The sequence below is a fragment of the Epinephelus fuscoguttatus genome, linkage group LG12 (genome assembly GCF_011397635.1).
Source record: "Epinephelus fuscoguttatus linkage group LG12, E.fuscoguttatus.final_Chr_v1".
NCBI classification, from domain to species: Eukaryota; Metazoa; Chordata; class Actinopteri; order Perciformes; family Serranidae; genus Epinephelus; species Epinephelus fuscoguttatus.
The window spans coordinates 27,932,101-27,943,586 of record NC_064763.1 but is presented as its reverse complement, the minus strand read 5'-3'; the positions used below and the strand labels follow the sequence as shown (position 1 = coordinate 27,943,586).

At 42.3% G+C, this 11,486-nt stretch overlaps 1 protein-coding gene across 2 annotated transcripts; it reads right to left on the bottom strand.

Moving 5' to 3' along the window:
• Positions 1-261: 261 nt before the first annotated feature.
• Positions 262-11,218, bottom strand: paxbp1 (PAX3 and PAX7 binding protein 1). 2 transcript variants are annotated; one of them, XM_049592056.1, is made up of 18 exons: positions 10,772-11,218; positions 10,377-10,499; positions 8,928-9,140; positions 8,497-8,718; positions 8,290-8,390; positions 7,806-8,029; positions 7,326-7,515; positions 5,596-5,719; positions 4,848-4,950; positions 4,384-4,499; positions 4,035-4,234; positions 3,800-3,947; positions 3,559-3,680; positions 3,373-3,449; positions 3,208-3,274; positions 2,773-2,919; positions 1,480-1,634; positions 262-1,219 (listed from the first exon to the last, which is right to left on the bottom strand). In XM_049592056.1, exons 1-18 carry the CDS (start codon positions 11,091-11,093, stop codon positions 1,099-1,101), a joined length of 2,775 nt encoding a protein of 924 aa, XP_049448013.1. In that variant the 5' UTR covers positions 11,094-11,218; the 3' UTR covers positions 262-1,098. The 2 variants fall into 2 exon arrangements, with proteins under 2 accessions (XP_049448013.1, XP_049448014.1); XM_049592057.1 differs by having other exon boundaries at positions 10,377-10,496.
• Between the last annotated feature and the right edge of the window lie 268 nt (positions 11,219-11,486).

The window sequence follows — 11,486 nt, the reverse complement described above, 5'->3', positions numbered from 1 at the left end:
ACGGGGAGGAGGGGATACAGAGGCTGTAAGGCAGCCCCGCCCGCTCATTACCATTACAGTTGTGCAATAGCCATTAAATGCATTAGTGACCAACTGCCACAAGTGGCTGCTGGCTGAAACCAACAGCAGCTTCATGAATATGATTTCACATTAACAGTTAAGCTTCGATTAGCAATCAGCAATAATAGAAAACTTTAACGAGAGCTGCTCCTGTGAAATCCACTTTCAAGTCAAAAAGAAACTAAGCATCCACAAAATCAGTGATATTATTTCCATTTAAGTCCATGGAGGAGTCCTACAAAGCATTCTTAAATTAAATAACAGTAGAAATAGTTTCGAATTGTCCCTGTTATGGTCAGATTAAGTACAAAAACATAAGGATGCTACCTGATGAGGCACAAGACAATCGATCATTCAAATTATTTTATTCACAGACAAATAAAATGCTAAAATAAAAGCCTTGCAAACGTGAAAAGACAGCTCTCAGCTGTGGTGGAGTCATCAGGGCAGTCCAGTGGGTGAAACAGGAGAACAGTAAGGGGAACTTGAGATCAAAGATTAGCTGTATCAACTGCCTCACAGAGTACTCAGAGACATGTCAGTTGTCAAGTCTGTGCCAGTGTGCATTTCTACCTTTTGGCCAAATAGAAAGTCCCTTTGGCACATAAGAAAAAACAGAGAATGTGAGAAGAATATAAAGGTGGTTAAAGCAGTTTTTACACATAGCCGGGTTGGAAATGGTGACAATGGAGAGATCAGACATTTTCAAAACATGCCAGTAATCCATGTCAACAATTGTTTACCCTTAATAAATTATGCATTTAAAAGTACTGCCAGCATACTATAACAGAGCAGTGTTGTTGAGCTGACAATACAAGGCCTCATTTTAGCATCAGTCCTGTGCTGAGCACATGAGCACACCTTTCTATACATTATTCACAATATTTACACCAAGGGCTTTTTTTTACCTTCTCTTTTTAGGCAACCTAACAACAGTTTCTTTCAAATCCATTTTCGCACACTTTTTCCAGGCATCCAACTTTAGCAATGCCATGGTTTTAAAAGATGACTGAAAAGTTTCTGATGTGATGTCCTGCTCTACGACTTGGCCTCCAGAAGGGGCTTGATGTCTTTAATGCCATGCTCCTCTGCGACAGTGATGATGTGGTCCAGGGCATTCATGTGGCCCAGCATCCTCACAAGCTCTTTGATTTGGTCCCTGTTGGCAGATATGGGTTGTATTAGAAGCAGTATGGACAGAAACCATAGCATCACACCACAGCTTTATGACAGACATGAAGGGAGTCATTTAAAAACACCAGTTAGTAAATTGTAATTATGCAATTTGACAAAACAACCTCTTCCACTGTATCCCTCTTAAAGCACCTTCCATAATATTCCAGTAGATGGAGCCATAACTGCAAGCTCCCCAGTTTACACCAATAGTCCCTATATGTGGAGCCTGGCAGAGCCTCTTACTTTGCAGTGCGGCGTTCCACGTCAGACCCGCCCAAACTGCTCCGGTACAATGAGTTGGCCAGGTGGGTGAGGTAGCGACAGAATGGCTCCAACTGAGGCAACGTCTGCTGGCCCTTCAGTCCAGAGAACCACTGCAGTGGCAAACACTCCACCACCTGAGAAAGGTACAAGAACAAGGACATGTTCAACACAAGCTCTGTGTCACCCTGTTTTGGTGCGTCACGAATGGCCACGGTTGCCCAACTGAGACACCTGCTCCTCCACAGCAGGTGTGATTGTCAAGTTGAGGGTGCAAGCAGTATGAAGATACAGGAAAATGGAGTGCAGCCAATCATACTGACTTGGGCTGAGGCTTGTATTATAAAATATAAGCACCCTTCATCAAATTGTCAAATCTAGGAGAAGAGCCAGTTTCCACTGCTCAGGCAGCTAAAAAAAAAAATCATCTTTATTTTTAGACTTGATAGGCACATCATAAGATGTCTGCAATAATTCCGAAACCTACAATTAGGTGTGTAAATGCAGTAAGGGGTTGTGAAAATAAGTTTCATTTTGTCTTAGTTAACACTAAGCCTGACAGGAAGAGACTGATAGTATCTTGGGTTAAATAACAAAAAGCATTTCCTCTGATGTTGCACTGGCTCTCATGAAAACCTAAGTAAAGGAACTGTTGCTTACACCAATAAAATCAGTTATCAAATACTTTACAATGTGCCGCAATGTACTGCTTTATATAATAAAACAGCCCTCATGCAATCTGTGAAGACCTTTTCAAACTGTATTTGACACAAGATCAGGACTTCCTTGTTTTATGTTCTAGTACTACATACCGCAACAGACCATGAAAAAGTAGCAGACAACAGAGGCCCCTCTTTTCAATTAAAAATGTCTATACTTACTCTTAATGATACTGCCCTCTGTCTGAAGAGTGATATCACTAAACAAGTCACCTGAAGGGAATGGACTTGCGCATGAGACCAGCGAAAGCACGTGAACACACATGAATGCGGTGCCCATGTCTCATGGTCTCGCGCCTTACTGGGGCACCGCAAGCCTCCATTAGATGGAGTTGTGTTGCTACCCCCTCTCCCCTTGGATCTCCACAAGTGATGTGAGGACTCTAAAATTTCACCTGAGCCTCCCTCGGCATATGAGTGAGTAGATAATGGCTGAATTTTCATTTTTGGGTGCACTATCCCTTTAATATGAACAAGCATTCTGACTGTAAGAGCTCAGCTGTGTCTATTTACACATGAAAGCATGAAACTATAAAACAAGTGATGCGTCTCCTACCTTCTGGCACTTTGGGACATTGTCCTCCCCAGTGTCTGTGGTCTGCAGTGCAGAGAGGATGTATCTATTCAAAGTGCTGTCCAACGCCAGATCCTTTAGAGAGGATATGGATAAGATACCATCCCACTGCAGGATGTTGCCCAGCAGCTAGGAAAGAAACACAGCAGCGAACAACATCAATACAAGTAGTTCTATAGCTGTCGCAGATGTAAATGTGACGATCAGTGGTTAGCATATAAACTATATCAAGGACACACATACAGTCAGAGATGTTAGCATTTAAACTTGTCAAGTATAAACCTTTCAAATCCAGAACTACTCCTACATGTGATGTGATTTACAACAACCATTCAGAACAACCATCTGAGCAATTAGTGTCTGAATGGATTAATTCATTTAAAAAGAATGTTGTCTTTACACCACTGTTGCACATACCTTCACACAGGACCAGAACTGCCTCTGGTAGAATAAGTATGGACTGCTATTCTTGTTCTCCAACACACTGAGAAAAAGCAAAAACACACTTTTAATCAGTTGTATCATGCAGATTGAAGAAATACAAACTGGGCTTCCTCTGGAGGTTACAATTATGTAACATACTTTTTTGGGTAGAGTGGAAGGAAGACATCTTCATCCAGAGTTCGCCTGGTTCTCAAGACAACAGTTTTTAAAAGCTCCTGATGGCAAAAAAAGGAAATCAAGATGACAATAATACTACCAGAAGAGCCCAAGTAATCTCATTTTGCAGACAAAGTGCATTATGTTTATTGTGACGGTGGCCAATACCTGTGTGTATCTGTTGTCCCCATGCAGCACAGTGGGGTAACCTTTTATTAGTCTGTGAATGAAGCCCACCAGCCTGGCGGTCTGACTGTTTGACAGCGGGTCCCATACTTGCTCTGCCAACACTGACACACACACACAAACAAACCCATACATAAATACACAGGGCATATTTTGTACTAGCCTGCATTGGTATGCCAAGCAAACCTCAGTATGCCGAGCGCAGCTGTGTGGGTTACTCTACCTGTCAGTTTGGAGAGGATGACCTTCTCCACAATAGCAGGCAGCAGGCTGATATCCCCATCTCCTCGCTGCAACATGCTGTGCTCCTCAAAGCCGTAAAATAACAGCGACTCAAACCAGAGCATGTACTCGAAATTTGCACACTGAGTCTGGGGAGGGAAAAAAGACAAGAGGATTTTAGAATCTATCCCGTTTTACCAAAGGAAAATATTACGCTTAAAAAACACACGTCTTACTTCGAGAGGGTTCCATGTGATCAGCTGCAGACGGACTAAAGGGTTAAAGAGTCTGGGCAGACAGAGGCCTATATAAGCATCTCTGTAGCAGTCGGCGTATTCTCTCCTCCACACTTCAAAACGGGATTTGATGCAGTCAAGAGAATGAAAGTCCTCCACCACATCCTCAAATACTTTCTTACATTCCCTGATGATGCGATCTGGATGGGATTAAAGGCTTCAGTAAGGCGTGAGCCGCAGAATGACTGATCTGTGTTATGTCTGTCTTCTATCACATTTGATCAAAATATTTGCCACTTCTCCTCATTATGGCTGACACAGTCATTTCTGCAGCAATTTAATGATGTACCTCTCTCCATATTGAAGCTGGTGATGTCAGTAGAGGTCTCCTCATCATCAGATGATAAGCCTTCTTTATGCTCTGCCCTCTTTCCATTCTGCTCTCTAGCTTGTCGCCGCCGAGTTCTGCACCAACCCACAAGCACAAAGGCAGACAATTAAAACCGAGGACAGAATTTATGATAAACTGTAACCAGCCTGGCACTACAATGACTCTCTCAAAGTCAGAACTTAGGATCTCTAACATGGCAAACATGAGCTTTACACACCAAGCAACAATCAAGGCTGTATTATTGTGAAGGAAAGCACAAACAGCTAAGTTCAGATGTGAGTTTTGGCTTTTCATGGTTTGAGGCAAGCACAAGAACACAACCTACAAGGACAATCAAGCCAGTAACATTTGCCAGAAGCATGTCACATAAAGTTAGCAACAAATCTTGAACATGTTTTCGTTAGTGCAGTCGAGCTTCATACCGTCGTGCTTCTCTTTCTGCTATCCTCCTCTGACGACTGTTCTCTTGGTATGCTGCACGGTCTCGACCAAATGAGTCCAGATTAGGAGCCATGACAGCTTTATCTGCAAGAGACAGGAGCCATGTTAGAACCAGCTATGAAAAGCTGAGACAACCCATAACCTCATTCTTATTCTGGGCCCTCAACATCTAATACAAATATATGGTACTCAAACTTAGAATAATCAAAATACTTAAAAATAAATTAGATACAGAGGCAAAATAATTACTTTAAGAAACAAGTTATAACATTGACCTAAACACCCTAATAAATAAAAAAAGTACCATCAGCAAATAGACATATTTGTTACAAATAATTTCAGTATCATTCATTTTCTAGTCACTTACCTGGCTGCAACTTTCTACATGTTACAGTGAAAGTGACAGATGACAAGACAGAACCAGATTTTTTTAATCTTTACTTAGTGACTCATTGCTTGAGCCGAGTTACAACCACCCGGCTGACTGTGAGACTCCAATAAAGAGTAGCCGAAACGGCTCCTCCAATAAAACAGTTCTCATGTACGTACATGCTCACTCACTCAAAGTAACACTTCAATTAACCTTAATCACACTCATGAGGGGAAACATAAAGAGGGTTGTGGGAAACAAGAATGTGAACAGCACACACACCCAAACGCACACGCTCACATACAGAGAACTAACGAGGCCGTTCAAATAAATCATAAAAACCTTCAAGATGGACTGACTTGAAAGGCTTGCAAACTCCGACGATTCATCTTTAATATCATCCTGTCTTCTCTGGACAAGTCGTGAGGCCCGTTGCCTTAGTAACTGGTGCATGGCAGCCTCCAGCTCCAGGACAGCAGGCACCTGAAAGATATGATGCCTTCTGTGACATTTGACCCAAAACAAAAGCGGGGCTCCGAGTCACGGGGATGTCTTGCTGGAGGGACAAGAGGAGTGTAATGGACAATATAATATTGGAACCAAAATTTCATTTGTGTTGGGTGAAAACTTAGTATCACTATAATGTCATATTTCCTTGAAGGAAAGCTTGAACACCATGGACTTTATTTAGCCAGTGGCTTAATATGAAAATACTGACAAATCAAGTTAAAGGCATAGTTAAAGGAGCATTGTGTAGGATTTAGCGGCATCTAGCGGTGAGGGCTGCAGATTGCAATCAACTAAAATTTCTCCCATGTGCCAAGCATGAACTCCTGCTCAGGATTCCTTCAGTATTCACTGTTCAGGAGGTTTTCACAGGGTTTGGGGGGCCGTTAGCTCAGCACTTGCAAATGTGTGCTCACATTTTTTCTCTGGTAACTTAAGATGCAGCCCTTTACTAGGTTTGAACAAGAAGCCAAATCATCTGCAGAGAGGCTGCTAACTACTGAGGCTGACACTAAAAGGGGAATGGCACTATCAAGAGCCAGTGTTTGATTTATTCATTTTAGGCAGTGCAACATGGTGGACTCCTCGGACAAGGACCTGCTCTAAATGTAGATGTAAATGGCTTATTATACGGTAACAAAAACAAGATGATTCACATTTGAAAATGATTATACATGTAAGAAAACATACCCATTAAATTCCCTTTCTCCCTAAATCCTACACACTGGACCATGAAGTGCCTTGTGAAGTTAATGCATTAAAACCACAAAATTGGAGTGAAATTGTAGAGTTGAAGGTTTTTACCCAACATTGAAAATATACAGTTCCAGTCTTGATGTTTACACTGTGTTAAAGGACTCCATACTAAATTATACTCATAATGGTTGATGAATGTCCCGTTCCCAACACCTAACAGGGTTAAAACAGACATTAGTGTTGTTGAGGAAACATGTAGCCACGTCGCTGCTGCTCTGCTGCTGTAGGATCAAGACCATATTATTGTTTAAACATGCATTTAGTAAGTAGGTATAGGTGTACAACAATATAGTCTGTGCCGGGACATCATTTCCTTTTGTTTGAACAAATTGGCCTCAGCCTCTTTGTGAGAATTTAAGTACACAGCTGGCCACACCACTAGACGGGGTTTTCTTACAGCTCCAAATCATCTTAAAATAACTTTGTTTATTATGTCAGTAATGACTAGAATAAATTCAGCAATTTTCTTAATGGCTGAAAATGTTAAACATCAGATTCATTATGAAGTAAATGCATTTTCTTTTTATTAAAAAACCAGCAGCAGCAATAATGATGATAGATCAAAGTTATGCATCTGTCGAAAATGACAGCTTTTGTGAAAGAGATATTCATGGAGTGTGCTCCAAGAGACTAATGTGCAGTCACACTGGCTTGTCAGCACTTTTAATTGGCATCAACAGTAGTATCTCAACTAAAACTAGGCTTTTTGTGACTAGTGTGGAGTTCTCAATAGAATCTGTCCCTTTAAAAGCCACATTAAGTGGTCAGAGATCACAGACACAAAACAGAAAACAGCTAATCAGACTGCAGATAAATTCTCCCTTACCTTTTCACTGAAACACTCAAGCAAGTCTCCAACATACCCTCGCATCTCTTGCAAGAATTTATATTGATCTGCATTGTCATTGGATGAGCCCTCCAGCTGCTGTATGGCACTCTCAGAGGCAGCTAGGTCGTCTTCAATCTGTTTGTAGCGCCTGGCGTTTGCGTCGTGGCCTGCACGCATTTGGCTAAGCCTACAGACACATGACATACAGGGAAAGAGAATAATGATCACTTAGATGGGGCTGAGGACAAACAAAGCTAGTGTAACCTTACATACTGACATACACTACCCAGAACATTACTTTGTGGTACACCCATCCAATAAACACATCATGAAAACTGATTAATAGGAGACAAGGAGCTCCCTCTCTGGCCTTAGATCTGAGGATAGCTGAGTCTTCAGGACCACAGCACACATAGATGGCAGCAGTTGAGCTGAAGACTGACAATAGATGTTGCTGCAGTCATCCACTGAACCTACCTATCCTGCAGGCGTTTCTTTACCAGATCAATGGATACTGGGGCTAGATCACTAATAGGGGTCCCATAGTGAACAGAGCCATTGTCTGCTCGGCTAGGTGGCTTGGCAGCCTGTGGGGCCACGGTGCTGTAGTTGAAAGGCATGCTGTAGGAGGAGCCATAAGGTTGGCTCTCGTAGCTGTTCTGGTAGTAGACTGTGTTGTCCTCTGGCTGGCTGCTTTGCACCTAATCATCAGAAACAAGGAAAACACAGGGTGCATAAAACAACTTATGTTTATTGGCATATTGGATTAATCTCAAAAAAATGTTGGATTAAGCGTAGTCTATAAAATGCCAGAAAATTGTGCCATTAAAACTTTCAAATTGCTTACGTTGAACGACTATCAACAACAAATCAAAAGACATTTAACATACAAGGACAGAAAACAGGGGAAAGCATTACTTGGCAGTATTTTACAGTTGTTCAAAGACATAGTGCAGCTTACCTGGGGTATGCTGATTCCTTTCCTAATCTGCTCCTGCTCCCAACGGCTCACCTCTTCATCCTGCCCTGTGTCCAGTGCCTCATCGTCACTGCCCTCAATACCTGCATATGAAGGGCACATTCATGTCTTAGGGACAACTTACTGAAAACAGTATAAGATATAATTATATAGTCACTAAAAGGTCAGTGGAATGTTTTCTTAGAGTACCTATCTCCTCAGCGATCTTTTGTCTCTGGCTTTTGTTCTTGACTCCACTGAAGCGGATCCTCTTCTCTTCCTCGTCTTCGTCATCGCTGGCATCTTGGTCTTCTCGTGCCATACGTTTCTTGGGAGTCTCTGTCTCTACCAGTGGGGGTTCACCCCCAAGCTCTCTAGCCATTTGCCGGCGCTTTCTGGCAGCATGGATGAATGCCGCATCAGGAATCTCACCTAGAGTAGGAGAGAAGCAGGTCTTGATCCAAGTACTTGTGTAGTTGTGTGTACAAATACCAAAAAAATTATTTCAGGTTTGGAGGCATTGTGCTGTATGCAAGGAGGTGAAACTCTTTTCAGGGTGTTTTCAACAACAGTTTAGAGGACCAATAATTCAGAGAAAGGAACAGATTTAATTCAAAGATTAATGTATTAATCTATGCTACCTGGTCTCAGGCTGCTAAGGGAGGAAAGTGTGTTGAACGTTGCTCCAGCGTTGTTGCTCCTGGAGACTTGACCTTGTGCCTGGCCACCTTGACTCTTCGTCTCTTCCGCCTGCTCATCAGCACTGTCCACCTCCATTTCTTCCTCCCCCTGTTCACTTCCCGCTCTGCTTATAACTTCCTCCTTGACTGCAACCACAGGTTGAAGTGGGGCATCTAGGAAACCCATATACAGAGAAGGATGAGCCAACAGGGTCACAGATCTCACAAACTTCCATTACATTTGAATTATAGCCATTAGGCTGATATTAAGGGTTGGGTGATATCATACTCTCTGTTACAGAAAACTCTAGCACAGTCAGATACCCTCATAGCACCTGCGTGCACTGATCAGCCAAAACATTAAAACCACTGACAGGTGAATTGAATAACACTGATCACCTCATTGCAATGCAATATTCTGCTGGGAAACCTTGGGCCCTGGCATTCATGTGGATGCCATTTGACATGAACCACCCACCCAAGCACCACTGCAGACCAAGTACACCCTCCCGAGACATCCCGTATGGTGCATTTTCCTGCTGAGGAAGCCACTGCCATTGGGGAGTGTTGGTGCCAGGACAGGGTGTACTTAGTCTGCAGTGGGTGGGTGGTGCGTATCAAGTGGCGCTGACATTAATGCCTGGACCCAAGGTTTTCCAGCAGAGCACTACACTGTAATAAGATGACAATGTTGTGCACTTCAACTGTCAGTGGTATTAATGTTTTGGCTGACTGGTGTATACCAGTGCTTCCCAAATGGTGCAGCCACGGGGTCCAGAGATTTCCCTTAGTCATTAGTTTGAGATCCACGCAGTTAAATATTCAGCGTCATACTTGCATTTGGACATGTCGTCAAACTAGTTAGCTGTCTCTGTCGAGTAGCTGTCCATTAGTCACTCACTCTACAGCAGGAAACTGCACATAAAAATAAAAGTTCTGTGACATAAATTCACTGTACTTAAAAATAAAGTGGGTTTTTTTTTTTTTACAAACTTGACACATTTGTGAGTCACTTGCGACCCATTCAGAATGGACCCGTGACCCACCAGTTGGGAATCACTGGTGTATACAATCTTAGGCTGCTGAGGTAGGCTGCTCTCTCTTATGGCACGAAAGACCCGGCATTAATTTCTACCAGTATATCTGCAGGCAATAATAACACAAGTCTGCCTTCAACTTTAGAAAATAGATCTTAGACACGGTCTGAGTGCTTAGAGTCCACAGTGACAGCCTGGGTGCATTTTAGCAAAACTGCAATGGTATGCCTCAAGTCAGATTTATGCTTTCCCATATTTAGTGACAAATGTTAAAACAACTTTCTAAACATTATTCTCATATTGCTAATGTGACAGCAGAGATGCCAGACAGTGAACTGCACAGTGTGCTGCACTGGTGGAATATCTGACCCACCTGATTTGATTTCCTGTTTGACTCCAGACTTCTCCAAATCCTCCTTGTATTCTTTCTTCAGCTGCTTCACAATCTTCTTGCTGTAGTTGGATTTCTTCACTCTGAACACCTCGGATCCTTCTGCTTACAAACAGGTGAGGGGAAAAGGTGAGAGGTGAATAAACTGAACCATGCACATCATCCAGGTGAAATTACTGACCATAGCCATGATTGCCGACAAGAAGCTTAATGAGTTAGCTGTGACGGTATATGCATTTACATATATGATTTTCGCATCCTAGCAAAAACAAAAAGTGTAACGTTAACTTACAGTATAACCTTTCAAAACAACAAGCTTGCTTTAGCTAACGTTAACCGGCTAGCTTAGCATTGGTGTACCAAGTTAGCTAGCTTACCTTCATCATCGACAAAACTCAGCAAACTGGCTTTCGTGGGTCCAGGCGCCGTAGCTATAGGGATAGCTGTCTCTTTGACTTTCTTTTCTTTCTTTACAGCTTTTACAGTGTTAGTGTTAGCCAAAAAGCCATTGCTGTAATAGTTATCCGTGCTGCTCTGCGCTCCGGTAACGCCGCTATTGGAAGTCTCCATAAACGGGATTTCCTCCACGGCGGGCCCGAAAGATGTCGGCAATATTGGCGGCTGCCGGCCCTCCTCCTGTTCTTCCTCATCGGAGTCATTCCTCCGTCGGAAGTTAGCTCTTTTCGCCTTTTTAAACATTGTGTTTCACCGCTAAATGCAACTGTGCATGCTCTTACATAGGACGCCTTAAAATTGTGCTTGGAGCAGAGGGAAATTATGCCCACACTACCAGTCAGCCATTTTCTGTCAGAAAGTACGTTTCTTCTTCGTTTTAAAAATTTGAAGCAGAGTACATACAACAGCGGTATAACACTGCCCCCAAGTGGTCAAAACTGGTACAGGTGACATGCACTTCCAAGAATAAATAGATAAATAAATAAATTAATTAAAAAAATAAATAAAAAACACAAGCAGGAATTGATATAAAATAATTCACATCAATTGTGACATCATTTGTTATAAAAGTGTCTATCAAACAGGAGGCTAAGGGACTGTTTTTTACTTACTTGGAGGTGTGACAAAGAAAATTGT

Coding starts and splice junctions, on each gene's coding strand:
- paxbp1 (XM_049592056.1), bottom strand. CDS start 11,093: ATGTTTAAAAAGGCGAAAAGAGCTAACTTCCGACGGAGGAATGACTCC. Junction 3,275..3,372: donor CTTCCACTCTACCCAAAAAA/GTATGTTACATA, acceptor GCTTTTTCTCAG/TGTGTTGGAGAACAAGAATA. Junction 1,635..2,772: donor ATGTCCCAAAGTGCCAGAAG/GTAGGAGACGCA, acceptor TACCTTTCTCAG/GTGGTGGAGTGTTTGCCACT.